The sequence below is a fragment of the Rhamphochromis sp. 'chilingali' genome (assembly GCF_963969265.1).
Source record: "Rhamphochromis sp. 'chilingali' genome assembly, chromosome: 20".
Classification (NCBI taxonomy): Eukaryota; Metazoa; Chordata; class Actinopteri; order Cichliformes; family Cichlidae; genus Rhamphochromis; species Rhamphochromis sp. 'chilingali'.
This window is the reverse complement of record NC_137947.1, coordinates 735,823-751,862: the sequence shown is the minus strand read 5'-3', so window position 1 is coordinate 751,862 and position 16,040 is coordinate 735,823. Positions and strand designations below refer to the sequence as shown.

The window sequence follows — 16,040 nt, the reverse complement described above, 5'->3', positions numbered from 1 at the left end:
GTTTTTGTCACTTTTTATGGAATCAAACTCAAAGTAAGGTCAGTACTTCCACGCTTTAAACGCTGCACGCTCATACTCTCTCTGCACTCGATATGTGATCCATTGTTGATCTGCACACAGCTGTTGTCACTAACGGCGCACTCGCTTACGTCACTGTCATGAGACGTTCTCACAGAAAAATCACGGTTTTAGTAACGCAGTAACGCAGCGTTCCTACGGGAAAGTAACGGTAATCTAATTACCGTTTTTGCAATAGTAATCCCTTACTTTACTCGTTACTTGAAAAAAGCAATCGGATTACAGTAATGCGTTACAAGTAAGTACAAGTACTGCCCATCTCTGGTGCTGTGCCACACTACACATTTTGGTATCGATCCAGTACCAAGTAAATACAGGGCCAGTACTGTCGATGTGACTCAGGCAGCTAAATGGGGGAGAGTAGTGTGCCACGATTAATGAGACGAATTCTCAACTAGCAAATTGTGAAACATTTTAAACAGAAACTGGGTTTTTGGAGACCTGGAATGTTTTTGTGTCTTTCAGCACACAAAAAGCTTTGGACATTTTTCATAGTGCATGTTGGAGGTTTATTTTTCCCAAAGACATAATTAACACAGTTCAGCGGGCTACACACTGAAGGATAAAAGCAATGTATCGATCCGATACCAATACTAGTGTTGGTATCGATACTATCGATATTTGGATCGATCCGCCTACCTCTACTGGAGATTTGATTTAGGAAATTCTGACATGCCAGCTCATCTGGCATCTCACTATCCAGCTGCCAGGGCTATCCAGTCCTGGCAGCTGGATAGCCACACCTTTGGAGTGGGAGTCGCAAGTTCAATTCCCATCCAGTAAGGGTCCTGGCTAGACCCCCCATGCTAACAAAAAAACCAAGCCCTGGAATGGCACGGTTGCGTCTGCAGCTCGGACACAAGCATTTCACTACTCTGCATGATTGTGTATGTCACATATAAAGGTTGCTTTCATCGAGAAACATCGGGGCTACATTAGTCTGCTCAGTTTGCACCCTTGTAAAGTGTGAGGACGGATCAGCTGATGATCAGTGCTGCTTTTTTCTTACCTTACTTAATCTGCAGCATTCATCCATGTACTCATCCAGGCTGTCACTGGTGATACTCCTTTTAATAGGCTCGGGTTCAAAGACTTTGCTTGTCATGTCGTCACAGCTTTGTATTAAGGATTGCTCTCCAAGCCTCGTATCCTCTGAGCCGGTCCTTCCTGTCACAGCCCTGGACTCTTCAGCATCCTCACTTTGTTCAGGACCTGAAACCATGCAGTGGTTCACATCCTCACCTATGTGCAACTCTACTGTTATAGCCGAAGAAATAAGTGTATTTGAATGAATTAACAAACCATCCTGTGTATCCACTGTTGTATTTAAACTGTTATCCGCTGAGTCATTTGCCTGGTTTTTCTCAGTGCTCTTTGTATCTGCAACAAGTCTGTCAGAGAGGACGGTGGGCTCAGAGTTTAAGTTGGAGGAGTCACAGGAAGACTCTCGACTGTGCACCACAAAGCTCTGCTCAGATCCTGTTGGGGTGGATGATGAATGAGCTCCGCTGGGAAGCTCCACTCCAGAGTCCTCTGATTCACACTTGAACAAGTTTGAGAGATGAGTATCTGACAAAATGGCAGATGGATATTTGGAGCCAGGCTTGATCTGAGGCTGCCCAGGCTTTTCATCAAGCTGAGAATTCAGCTCGGGGTGTGAGTTGTCCTGGTCAATAAAAAGCTTCATTTTTGTCAGGACAACCTCACTGTCCAGTAATGTGTTTTTACTGCCTCCTTTACCTGTTAAATAGAAAAAGAAATATGTGTCAGTTGTCATTTTTCATATTTTAGGAAGTCCTTCAATACTGTGATGACTGTCCTAACCATTCTCTGAGCTGTTTGAAACGGTTTGAATCCAGCGAACGCGTCTTTGAGTAAAAAGTTATTCGGTTGAAGAATGTTTGTCATCATGGTTAAAAATTTTGGGAACAGTTTCCTGGTTGAACTCCAGGGCCAAGAATCGTACTTCCTTAGACAAAGCTCTTTCTTAGCCAGACACAGTCGTAGCTTTCTTCTTGTCATATACACGGTAACATGCACGCTACCTTGTCTATCATTATGTTTAAATGTTGTAAAGGAGATACTGTGGAGGAAACTACCACAAATGAGACCTTGTTAACTTTGGGAGGGGTGATATGTGTACATCTGTCACATTGTGTCTTGTACAGCAGTGCAAGTACTTGTCACCACCTGTATGATGAGGATGATATGAGGATCTTGCTGTAGATCTACAGCTGGTCACAGGGAGTACTGAGCACTTAATGTAACGTCAACATGTTGACGGCATTGGGGCATTTTGGTCGAATATATTTCCAGAAAACAAAGGTGGATATCTTGTCAAAGCAAATGCAAAATTAAAACCTGTTTGCTTTTATCCTCTCTGAGTGGAGGAGGCAGTTCTTGCATGGGAATTTTGACGAAACTATAAACGTAAAACAATATGAATGAAAGTAGAAGTCTTTCTTGTCTAAGCACAGAAGAAAACATGTAAAAGCAGTGTGTGTTTGTGAGAAACAGCTTCCCTCTGAAAGAAGGGACATTGTAACTGTAAACGGTGGCGGCCTGAACTGAAAGATGAATGAGACACAAGTAATTTAATAAAAACAGGATGTCAGAGGAGCAGCCACAAAACTGCTGTCGGTTATATTGGATCTAAACTATTCAAGGGCAGCTCCTTTATTACCCGCACAGCTGTCCAGTGTAAACACTAGAATACCACAATGCAGAGCGAGCTCAGGTCTGTCAGCAACTAATAAAAGATCATTACAAACTTTTAAAAGCACAGTTTCAGTTCTATGTAACATTTGGAAACCAGGCTGAAATGAGAATACATTCAAGACTTTCTGCTTTTCTACAAATCCTTCTGAGAGCCTGAGTCCAGGGATACGTTTTAGGTTTAACACAGTTGGTTTTACAAGAAGCAAAACTCAAGAGCATTTGAGCAAAGTGAGCAGATGATGAGCTCACGGCTTAAGGGAGCGATTGTCCAAGGGAGGGGCCCAATATTCTGATAAACAGCAGAGGAATGTCCAGCAGGGATGATGCAGGGGTCACGCACACATAAAAGAAGTTTAACTGGTGGACATGGCGCAGAAATTTGAATTATAACAGACATGTGATCAGAAAAGTTTAAACTGCAAATTAGAATATCACATAATTACAGAGCACGAGATGAGCCTGAACGCTCACGGGAGGGAGCGCCGACTGAACACGACTAAAAGAGTCAGTGAGCTTCAGGACGTCTTTCACCAGAGGTTTCAAAGTTGACATAAATATCAGCAGTGAGCATCTAAAACGGTTGAAATGGTGAATTTGCAGTACTGTGGTTAAGTTTAATGACTCCCTATGATTCTTTATGGTGGGCAGCCAATGACAGGTTACATCCAACCCGCTCTGTTACATCAATTATTCTTATTTATCTTGTGAATTTATTTAATTTGATGGTTTTTTATACTGGCGTTACAAATCAGCCTCACAGTGTTTGTAACATCTGCTTATGTCTTGCTGAATTCAGCCCTAAATCCACAAGAAGCAGTGAGCAGCACGTGTCAGCTGATCACAGCCTGCAGCTCACAAAACGAGTGATTATGTGACTTGTAATTCTTTTCCACACAGTGCACTGCTACACCTGATCTTAGGGTTCATGCCAAATCCTATTTTAACACATCCTGGCTACTGTTGTTGGTTTTAAATACACAGCATACAGAGCTGAGCTCATACTGCTGTTAGAACTAAATTATATGTAGCCTGAAAGACAGCACTATACTTGCTTTTAAAGATTGTTACTTTGAGCACATGATAACTATTCGAGGAAATACAGATGAGATTATCAGTACTCTTACAAAATGAGCAGAACATTACATTTAGAAAGCTACACCAGGTATCAGCGTTCTTCATCAACACAAGGTTATAATAACCATATCTGAAATAATGTGAACATTTTAGTGTATTCTAATAGCATCTCACAAAGTGCTGAAGGTAGGCTGAGCAGCAGTTATTATATGATGCTACTCTTCTGTCTCTTTGCCCTCACTCTCTGACCACTCACAAGTTTCCCTTCAGTTGAATTAAAGGTTTTGTTCATTTATTGCATTAACCCAGAGTTAGCCAGCACCGATGCTTCTCCTTGGAGAAGAGGAGGCAGGTCCACACGTGTCCATTAGGCGAGGCTGCTTTGTTATCAGTTGCAACTCCTTTGCAGAGTTTACTTGTCAAAGCCAAATAGCAGCTGATGTGTTTTCAGTGACAGAAGAGCCCACGAATTTATTTCCATAAAGAAATAACAGAAAAGACAAAACCATCAGAGCGATTAAACTATGTACAGCAGCTCGTCTCAATAATCCTGCACCCCTGTTCATGTTCATGCCTGCACACAAAAATGGGCGAGTGCAATTACACACTAAAGCCACGTCGGCCATGTGAACAGACTTCTGGCCATTGTGATCCAATCGCCGTCCATCCCTAAAGCGCTCTCTGTGCAGTAACTGTCAGCTGGACAGGTGTCGCCGTGATCCAGCTGTCCTCATCCTGGCCAAACAACACAAACAGGTATTTTATCCTGTAATTTACAGCAGTCTCTGTCCTAGTGTCTGTGCTTTCTAAACCCAGCAACATATTATTACAGACAGTCCACCAACGCTGCCCCCACCCAAATTCATTCTAAAGCTCGTCTCTGTACGAAGACGTCCTTCAGCTGTTTCCATCATATTTATTCACGTTCCACTGAGTTTTCAATCAAGCGAGTACTTAAAAAGTCTGAGTTGAGGACTAATGCTGTTAAAGTAGAGTAAGCAGAGTGCCCTGTTGCATTGTCCTGATGCCTAAGCGTTCACACCTTAATAACAAAGCTCTGAGCCGCCTGGAAGGCAGAGGGAAACATCCTGTCTCCGCACGCGCACTGTGTGATGATAAAATGTATGTCGCTGGATTCAAGTGCACCCAAGTGGTATCAAGACCTCAGTTAATGTTGCATTGTGAGTATGGTTTAATGATTATTATTAACAGTTGGGTGATGGTGCTCTTATGGACTTTGTAACAGCCGTTATGGTGTGGTGTCCCTTTAAGACACCCAAGTCGAGGGTTGATGGTGTTATCAGTGTGTGCCACTGCTCTCTCGCTTTCTCTCTCTGTGATTATGAGGACACGTGCCTTCACGCTCGTGCTTAACGAGGGACGGACTTATGTTTTCTTTTCGAGACCCTTTTTTTTGTTTTGTTTGCAGCGCTTGGGTTGTATGAACGCTGGGCATTTTGTTGTTGAGCCGCAGCCGTTCAGCCGGGCTTTTATACGGTTGCTGAAGAATTAGCAACCGTATTAAATATTAAAGAACCACCGTGGATTACTGATACCAGTGTGGGTGTGTATCCTTCCGCCTAGCCTGCTAGGTGTTTTGCCGCCTCTTCTCAACCACACAACACAACCCAACGTTACAACTTACATGTTTGCAAAATGAATTTCCTCAAAAAAATAACAAAAACTTTGGCATCTCAGAATCATTTGTTTTATTACGATAACAAATAAAGTTGTCCAGGTTGTGTTTAATCTGCAGCTTTTCCAAACTGTAATAATAATAATACAAATGCTTAATGTGAGCAGTTGTCTGGAAATCATTTTAAGCAGCTCTGGTGACATCAGCTGTTTTTTGTCTGCTGGACATTTTTCAACCAATAATAATGCTGATATGATAATAACCTCAGTTGTTTCTTTCATTTGTGATGCCAGTAACCAGGTGAGGAAGCTAAACTGTGATATTTATTGGGTAAAGGCTATGTTACTTAAAGTTTCCAGTAAAAATGATTTTTAAAATAAAGATAATATTTATTTCTAAATAAAAAAAACATGACAAAAGTATACTGTATGTGTGCAACATGCTGAATAAGCAAAAGTATCATAAATGGAAGAAATACAAACTGTGAATGTGGCTCCAAAGACGATCATCATACACCCTTAAGTGAAGCACTTTTTCTTCCCATGAAATCACCTTCAAACTGCACACGCTCTTATAAAAGGTGGTTTTCCAGAGCCCTTTACTTTTCTTATAGATGTGGACTAAACCTTCTGGTTTGTGCCCTCTGGCTGTCTCTTAATGCAGAGAACGACATTTACAACACAGAACACATATGGAAAGCCTTTGGGCTTAGGTGTTGGTTTAGTTGGCCTCTGACAACACGAGGTCATAAACAGGCTGCGACAGGCCTGCTATTTTTACAGCCCTGCTGTGGTGTGTGTTTGTCACTGTGGGTGGTTAAACTGACCACTTATCATCTGGAGCTGCAGAAGAAGAGGCTTAGGTGGAGCAGCCAAGCATTTTTTGTTGTTTTAGGAAGGCTGGTCTTCTGTATGGAAGCCCGTTTCCGCCACTAAATAAAAACAAAAAAGCTAGTATGCATAACTCGAAATTTTGAGTTATTTTCTCAAAATTTCGAGTTAGCTCTGCCAATCAAAAATATACGTGAATGAGGTCGCTTTCTTGTTACCTGGAAGCATATGGCGCAGAGGAGCGCGCACTCAAAAACGGATCCCAACAAATTGGCGCTTTGGCGAGTACGTTTGCTGATAGTAACACCGTGTGATTCAGCTAATAACAGGGATTTCATCATTTGTGAAGCCAGGCTGAAAACACTCAGCAATCTGTGCGACTGGATGTAATACCGGTAGCTTAGCTGTAGCATTTGTAGCTGACGCTTCAGCTTCTGGGTAACGAGGAAATGACGTCATTCACGTAGATTACTGATTGGCAGCGCTAACTCGAAATTTCGAGTTGCTTTTCTCAAAATTTTGAGTTAATAAATCGAAATTTCGAGTTAATATGTCGAAATTTTGAGAAAATAACTCGAAATTTTGAGTTATGGATCCTTTTTTTGTTTTTAGTGGTGGAAACGGGCTTCCATACTTCTGGGCTTAGAGCCAAGGTGGTGGAATATTATCAGTGTGTTTTTGTCTACGAGACATCCATCAGGTCTAATTTGATGCTTCCTGTTAGGGACGTGGAGAAGTCATCAAATTCTAGTCTGGATCAATTTGATGAAAACTAGTGATTGTCTTTAGTCATTAAATCTTGGTGAAACTGTTTATTCTGAATAAATTATGACAAATAAGCAGTTTTTTCCTGGATTTGTTCAACCGACTAAAGTATCACAAACAAAAAGAAGGAAACTGACATTGCCTTTATATTTTATGTACACAGAACAGATGACAAAGTAAGTCAAGCATCGAGCCCTTCAGTCCTTCCCAGCTCATCGGTCATTACTGGCCTGGGACCGAAAACAGCATCCCCAGTCATAGCCCTTTCTTATTTTCTAAAGCAATGTTGTTTTCAATAGAACATTTCTAAATGTGTTGTCTTATTATTGCAGTTAGACTTGAGTACTAAAAAGAATATTTGCATAACAAAGTTTCACAACAGGAATTCCACTGCAGTTTATCTGCAGTCAAACATAAAATAAATCCGATGAGCCCTGCCGTGAGGGCAGGAAATCAAGCTAGTAGCATATGTTTGCACCTGCCTCCTACACTGAGCTTACATTGAAACAGAAGGCACAGCTGGGGCCCCTGTTATGTTTTCCACTGCTTCCTGACCACGGTGCCATCCATCCGTGCTACTCGGTCTTCTTTATCAAAGTCAGTGGGGCCCCATCTTATCAAAAACCATTAAGATAAGACAAGAATGTGCAGGAGCACGGTAACTCGAGTCAGAACTGCTTCTATTAGTCTCTCCCATTCTTGGTGCTGTCTTTGTGTTGATGAAATTAGTGGCTGTCCTTTAACTGGTGATTAAATGGTTACAAACTGAAAGCTTGCTAGTAGTTGCACAAGTACCACAAACAAAAGCATGGAAACTGACATCAGCTTTTAATTTTATAGAACAATAACTCTCACATGCTGCTCAAGATTCAAAACACTGAAGAACAAGAACAGCTGAGAAACAAAAGTCACGGACATCACTGTGCAAACGACGACGGAGCCATTTCCAAGGCTTCAGGACTTTATGAGAGGAAAAAAGGAGACTTTACCTTTCCTCCAAGGGGCCATGATGGAAAATGACTTCTGCCAGCTGATGACAAGTGCAGCCTTTTTTTTCACACTCATCTCGTCGTAGCAAAATTTGAATTCCAGAAAACTTAAATGTGAGTTTCAGAGAGGAAAGATGAAAGAAAAGGTCCTTAGAGATTCTTCGTGATGTATTCTGCCTTGAAGATCAGCTGTGGGAAAGGTGTCTGTTGTTGGAGGAGCTTGCATAGAGGCTGCCCTCGATAGCGGAGTCATGATTCCTGTGTCCCTTTGCTGTGGTGCTTGAGTAAAAGCAGCTCCCAGGCTGAGGAGGGGCTGGGCTCAGGCAGCAGTGTTCACAGTCAGGAGGAGGAGAATGGCCACGAGACATCGACTACAAAGCAATGTTCGATGAGTGAAGTGCTGCCAGTATGTACACAGCTTAGTAACAAAAACAAATATGAGAAATGAGAAGTGTTTATCTGGTAGTGCAGTCGTACTCTCATTACGTTCTTTTCTCAGTAGGCAATGGATGAAAGTTAATTACTTCAATTTTGCAATGTAAAAATTGTAACTTGTTTCCTTTAAAGGAGTCCAACAATAAAACACGTTAGTTTAGACTGTGGAGGCTGTTTCTCCCAATCACAGCCTAGATCACACGATCCCCCCAGGAGGACGATATAGTCCCCACAAGGGAGTCCAGGATTATATATTAACTTATATAAGCCCTTTTAATACGCTTAAAGAACCAATTAAATCATCATTCTATGTGCATTTTTTCAATTCAATTTTATTTATATTGCGCCAAATCACAACAACAGTGGCCTCAAGGCGCTTGCATCCATTCACTTTCCTATTTCTGTGCCCTCGAGCGTCCCACACAGCAACTATAAAACAGCTCTGCTGATTGATGTTAACATCCATGTAGATGCTGACGATGACAGACTCAACCTTAATTAGTTAGACTCAGTTTGCTTTTTTCAAAATGTAGTCCAAAACAGTTCTTGAATAATTAATGATGCAGATGCTGCCTGTGGCTGCAGACAGTACTCAGAGGCACTTTTCATTATCTGTAGGGATTTTAATCACGTCTCACTGGACTCCACTTTGCCTGCTTCCACCAGTTTGTGAACTGTCCACTAGGAATAACAGGACAACTGATCTACTGCATGCTAATGTAAGGGATGCATACGGAGTCACACCTCTACCCCCACTCTGAAAGGCAGACCATAACGTTGTTTAGCTACAGTACACCCCTCTGCTTCACCACACTGTGTCGGGAAATGCAGACAGACTGCTTTGAATCCGCTGACAGAGGAGACCTCATCCACACAGATATTCATGTAGTCAGTCAGACAGCCGGCGATCCCTTCATTGTCCTTATCAGTGGATCCAGCAGCATGTTTTTCTAATAAAAACTACAGGTGGTGAAGGGTGTCCTCAACAGGAAGAAGGTGACCTTCAGAATAAAGGACAGGTCAATTATCAAGTCAGCGGTAGGTGAAGCAGTGCCTGCAGGTGGCACTACAGGACCTACCTGGATCGGCAGCCATCTCACGGAAAGACCCCACTATATCAGGCTGAAGGATATCAGCAGCACTGGTGCACCTCGGGTCACGGTGCTGGCCCCTCTTCTCTTCACCTTATACACTTCAGACTTCTGCTCAGTGATGTGTCAGAAATTTGCAGATGACACAGGCATCATGGGGTGTGTTAGGAATGGCAGAGACGATGAGAACAGAAATCTGGTGAGCGACTTTGTCTGGAGCCAGAGGAGCCTCCTACAGCTCAACACCTCAAAGAACAGGGAGTTTATCGTAAACTACGGGAAGTCCAGACCATGCCAATGACCGGTCCTTTTTTAGTTTTTATTCGTCCTATATTGTTTGAGTGTGTGACTATGAAAATGCCTGTGTTTCTGTCACAAATGTGCTTGATAATGAGGGTGGGAAGCTGCAGCAATGCCCCCAGAAGCGTGGGGGCAGACAGAGGTGGGGACACGGCAGTCTTCTTGTTGCATGTTGAAGCTCGACTTGGAACCTCGTTAAGATCCAACCATGCGAAATATGATTTTATTTATTTATTTATTTTTTACCATTTTTCAAGTACTCTTAAACTTTTGATCAGGACTTTATTAGGTTCTGAAGTTTGGAGTTAATGCAAGGAATCGAGAAGAACACTCATTTTGCAGGTGGAGGCCGTGAGGCTCTGGGGAGGGCAACTGAGGGAGTGTCTGGGAATGTGGTTCCAACCTGGTTTTCCTGATAATACAGAGGAGGCAGGAGGACAGGCAGATTAAAGCGGTGAACAGTTTTGATTCTGAGGAGTGGGTTACAGAGACATGCCAAAGAGACCAGCGTCCAGGTAACTGAGCTGCAGGGGAGTGAAGCAGTGACTTAAGTGAGGTAAGTGAGATGGGTGACAAACTGGCAGAGAATAGATGACTGCGCTGGTCTTAAATACAGACTTGCTGACTGTTGTCAGTGGATGACAGGTGAGTATGGTAGGTGAGGAACCAGGGCTCCACAAGTAAACACAGGAAGGCAGTGGAAAAACACCAGATGCCCACTGTGATCCTAAAAAGTTGTGTAGATTAGAGAAATCCAAATGAAATTCAAACTTGTTTACCCAGTTTTTCTTTTCAAAGTCAATAAACGTGTGTGCTGTGCGATCATTCCACCCTGAAAAAAGAACCTTTCAGAGAAATCATTTAAAGCACAAAATAATCTTTGCTCATTCTGACCACAAATTTCACCTAAAAAAGATCACAAGACTGAAGACAGGAACTGGTATAACCCAAGTCAGAGTGGTCACAGGGAGGGAGCAATCAAAACATTTTAACAACCTTCCAGTATGACCCTCCCTATCACTTGCTCTAGTTGCTCTAAATTGGGTTATCCATGCGTAATCAGCTTGTAAGACCTTTTATGTCCATCCACTAATTGTCAGAGTTACCCTGAGGAAATCACTCTTATTTCATTTGTCAGATACGATCACGGATGTTGGCTCTTTCCTTTCGCCCTCCAAACGTCAGAAGGAAAAGCACTGAAGAAACAACATTAACCGTGACGGGACTCTCATCACAGTTGAAGTTCACACATGCGTGTGTGTGTGTGTGTGTGTGTGTGTGTGTGTGTGTTTATTAGGCCTAGCTCTAGAAAGGTATATTGGTTGGTTAATACATCAGTGTACCAAAACTATTCTAAGGCAGTGTGTGACAGCTGTAAACCTTTATTAAGACTAATAAGTGTTGAGACTGAGAGTGTTACTGTAGTGTTACTGTAGTGTTACTGTAGTGTTACTGTAGTGACTGCATGAGGATCATGAGCTAGTTTTCCAGGGTAGGGGAACTGACCTGTTAAGTGCTACTGAATGGGATCAATTTTTGTTTTTTTTACTTTGGTTATTGGCTCTAACGGGAACTGTGAAATTTCTAGCAGGAAAACTGATTGCACTGTGCAAGGTAGTAAACAGCTGTTTTTCCATGATATGACCTTCAATGCACATATTAAACAAATATGACTGCTTTCTTTCATTTGCTCAACATTGCTAAGCTTTGCATATTCTATTGTATTGAGTTACAGTAAAATTATTCTTTTGACTTAGGTAACCATACACCTTTTAGGTGGCTGTAGTTCAGGCGGTAGACTAAGTCAGCTACTAACCAGAAGGTTAGCGGTTCGATCCCAGGCTCCACCAGTCTGCATGCCAAATATCCTTGGGCAAGATCCTAATCCCATGTTGCTCTCCGATGCATCCATCAGAGTCTGGAAGTCAGTTTAGAATTAGTCGTTCAGCGCTTTGAGTGCTTAGATTAGAAAAGCGCCATATAAGAACCAGACCATTTGCCATGTTACACAACATAAAGTCAAACTCACTCCAAACTGCAGATACTACATTAGCCTGTAATTAACACCGAAGAAAGTTCTACAGTTTGCTTCATTTTAGACAACTCTCAGTCTTGGGTTTTCCAGGTAAGACAAATCCCAGAAGGCTGATACTATTCATCTGGATGTGAGAAATATCCATCAGTAATGAGGGACGTTTGAAAGTAACATGTAAAGGAGATGAGCTTGGCTGGTTGTCAAACTGGGTGCATGGAGCCATTGCAGGGTTTCAGCAGATGATCAGGACACAAATATGCTGTTAAATGCTGTAAAAAAATGTAATGCTTGATGTCATGATATGGTACAGGGAAAACCAAAAACAAGCCAAAAAACACTGCTGATAAGTTTATTTCTCCAAGTGTCTTTATTAATCTCCTTTCCTAGATAAATAAAATTGTGGCGTCAGTGTGTATGAATTCTGTTCAGTTTCTAACGGAGGATATTACGGAAGAGGATTAGGGCCACTGAAAAAAAAAGTGGGTCTTTTTTTCTTCTTTTCCAGAATTCTGAGACAAAAGTCAGAAAAAAAGACCCACTTTTTTTCGGTGGCCCTAATCCTCTTCCATAGGGTATGCTAGGGAAAAGTCTGAAAATCACTAGGCCGGAGTGAGAGCGTTACAATAGCTTGCTGTAACGGCCTTTTGCGGCTGGATTTACAGTGAGGAAGACCAAGACACAGTATGGCGGAAACAAGAGGCATTTATTTGCCTGTATAGCTCTAAGGCAGTTACTTGCATGTCGAGCTTTCTTAAATAAATAAATAAATAAAATTTTGTTTATATAGCACCTTTCTAGACAGAATCACAAAGTGCTGCACATAAGATAACAAATAATAAAAGGGTAAAACAGACAATATAAGCACAACACTCACTCACATCCAATAACAGCTGGCAGCCTTAAATACTCTCAGCTGTTAAGGACTAAACAGACAAACATTTGCACCCTGGAGAGCACACAGGAAAGACAGGCGAGCAATCACATCTCAACATCTCAACCAATTCTTTGCACCACCTTTACCTCTTTGCACACACGTTACTTTAATTCTTTAATTCTTTCCTCCTCACAGACAACCACAACATTTCTTAATGTGGAGCAGCTGGAGGACCTGGAAAAAGGCTACTTGCTAATTATTAAAATACTCAATAAATAATTAAACCTCTTGTGTGCAAATGTTATTAATGTGAAAATCTATACCTAAAGTGCGATGCTAAATAAAGTGCTAGTTAAAGTGCTTTTAATAAAGTGCAAAGGTGTTCCTAAAGTGCTGCACAATACTAGAAAGGCAGTCCTCTTCCTTACACAAGCTTGTTTCATCTGCCCTCTGCTGGAGAGTTAAAGGACCTGCGGTCTCAGTGTGACACACGTGTTAATCCTTATGAACTAATGCAGCGGTTCTCAAATTTTTCACAATGAGTAACACCTCATAAAATATATGGCTCTTGAAGTACCAGCCTTATGACCGACATTAAAGAACAGTAATATTTAACACCACATACAGTTTACATGAGACAATTTTATTCCTTATGTGAATGTTATTTATTTTAACTGTCATAAACAGGATGTGACGGTGATAATAATAACATCTGTACTGCATTACAACATTCACAGCTCCAATCTTTAAGTGATGACCTGATGAATCCTGCTTCCAAATTACTCTGTTTATTAAGGTGTTTTGTTTTTAACATGTTTTAATGTTTTGTATCTTGTTCTATTTAATCTGAACAAGCCGCTAAAAACAGTGATCACTGTTGTCCTCTCTCGTTTTTTATTATCACTATGCCCAGCCCATGCAGCAGTATATGAATGACTGACCTCGTATTGTGGATGGATTATCTCAGTTGTTCTCCTGGCTGAAGTTTGGTCCTTTTACAGCATCCTGCCATGCGACTGCATTTGTCTCTAACCATCAGGAACCTTCACGTTAACTTTTATCGAGTGCAAAAAGTTAGCGTTCATCCTCCAGCTTCACTGTTATGCTAACCATAGCTGTGCAGCCAGCCACCATGCAGCACATCATTATATACCAGCTAGCCCAACTTCAGTAACCCTACAAACGTCACTGCTGTTTAGTTTTCTGTGGCAGTTAAGCTGCTGGATTTTTGGCTTCACGACCCTCCTTCGCGGTTCGTGCACGTTGGAGCTCCGTTTGCTCTTTGTGGCATTTCAGCCGACTACACAAAATGCCATCATGTGGTGACCTTGCTGGATCCGCTGTTCACCCGCCGTGTGATGACCCTGCTCTGGGATCCCTCCACCAAATGAAAGAAGGAAATGCACCGCTCTCAAGGCGCTGCTGCTGCAGCACCACTCCTTCTCCCACGCAGAGCAGGCCGAGAAACTCCTCTCTCTCTCGGGCCTGGGTGGTGGTACCACTCTCCAGATCATGGAGAGCACGCTGTCCTTGCTAGGAACAGATGACGGTGGATTCCTCTTCACTGACCTCTTCCTCCGACAGCTGCCGGTGCGAGCTGGCCTATACTATGGCCACAAGTTTGCATCTGATTCAGAATACTTCCCTTATTATTTATTCCTAGTGCAATAACAATAAAGTGATAAGAATAAAAAATAATGTTTAGATCTGCTCTCTGTAGGACGGCTTCCGTTGACGTCTCCTGATGTGTACAACATGTTATTACAAACAGCTACTTTCAGTGCTTTTGATGTTTATGTAGCGTCTTTCTCTCCAAGGTTCTTTCTGAGCTAACTTCTATAATTACTTCCTCCAAAGCATCAACGTGTCTTTTAGACCCCATTCCTTCAAAGACTGCTCAGAGAAGTCCTGCCATTAATTAATGCTTCAATCTGAAATGTGATCAACCTACCTCTAATAATCAACTACGTGCCACCGCCTTTAAGCTGGTCATCGTTAACAATTATTTACCTCACCTGGCTAATTATAGGCCAGTCTCAAAAAATTCCTTTTGTCTCAAAAATTCTTGAAAGAGTCGTTGTCATATAGCTAACTGATCATCTGCAGAGAAATGGCTGATCTTAACACCTGGATAACCTCTAATTTTCCTTCTAATAGGCCTAGGCTGCAGACCCTTCAGTACAATAACCTCAGTTTGATCTGAATTTAAAAGCAGAGAATTAGAGGCCATCCAGGTCTGTATGTCTTTAAGGCATTCCTGCAGTTTCACTAATGGATGTGTGTTATCTGGCTTCATGGATAGCAATTTAAGGAGAACATGTGGCTAAACATGTCATTCCTGGTCTGACTGGGGAGGGGTCCAGAGAAAAATGTTTTGGCAAAGTTACACAGCAATTCAATATTGATTTTATTGACCTCCGACTGATGTAACCGGGTGTCATTACTGCTGATGTGAACTATAATTTTACTGAATTTATATTTACTTTTAGCCAGCAGTTTTAAATTTCCCTCAATGTCGCCTGCTCTGGAAGACAACTGACTATGGTTTCTGGTGTCTCTAACCTCACGTCTCAGAACAGAATCGCCAGTTACCAGAGTTTGATCCCCGGCGGGCGTGTCGCTGAGTGGGGAAAAGCAGTTAGACACATGAAGAGCCATCCTGTTTCCACGGCTGCTCAGGACAGTCTGCCAGGGGACAGCTAGCGGGGCCTACGCTACCTTTGGCTGCACCGGCTACAACAGGTCCCTGGCTGGCTACGGGTTTTTCAAGGCTATTCTGTGATCCTGGCCTCAGGAGGTGAAAATATGCTACATTTATTACAAGTATCAGTATTGCTAAAGGAGGCTGCTAGCAAGTGGGTTATGAGATAAGCTAAGCTAGCGAAACCCTAAAGCAGGAGTAGGTTGAGACTGTGAATATAAATTAGTGAGTACACAGAGTGTACTCACTAAGAACGTCTTGATGCATAGTGTAATCGTCACTCTGTGTACTCACTAATTTATATTCACAGTCTCAACCTACTCCTGCTTTAGGGTTGCATCAAGAACGTCTTGATGCATGCTCAGTCATCCAGGTAAGTAATTGGGGTATTGAATAAGAAGTCACCTTTAAGCTTTTAATTAAATTGCTACGCAGATAAGCTATACAAACACATCACTGTGTGTTGGAACAGGAAGTGATATTCTACTGCAGAGAACGCGAACACCACCCAAAG

General features: G+C 42.1%; 1 protein-coding gene across 3 annotated transcripts in view; it reads right to left on the bottom strand.

Annotated features, from left to right (window-relative positions):
* Window positions 1-8,382, bottom strand: part of LOC308388470 (uncharacterized protein) — a 38,510-nt gene extending 30,128 nt beyond the window's left edge. Inside the window, exons 1-3 of one of the 3 annotated variants that reach the window (XM_080869222.1) lie at window positions 8,091-8,380; window positions 1,381-1,818; window positions 1,088-1,290 (exon numbers count right to left, since the gene is read on the bottom strand). In XM_080869222.1, the coding sequence (XP_080725348.1) occupies window positions 1,088-1,290; window positions 1,381-1,818; window positions 8,091-8,166 (717 nt within the window). In that variant the 5' untranslated portion in view covers window positions 8,167-8,380. Of the gene's footprint in view, window positions 1-1,087; window positions 1,819-8,090 lie in introns of all 3 variants that reach the window. The other 2 variants (XR_013970107.1, XM_080869221.1) reach the window with 2 other exon arrangements.
* Between the last annotated feature and the right edge of the window lie 7,658 nt (window positions 8,383-16,040).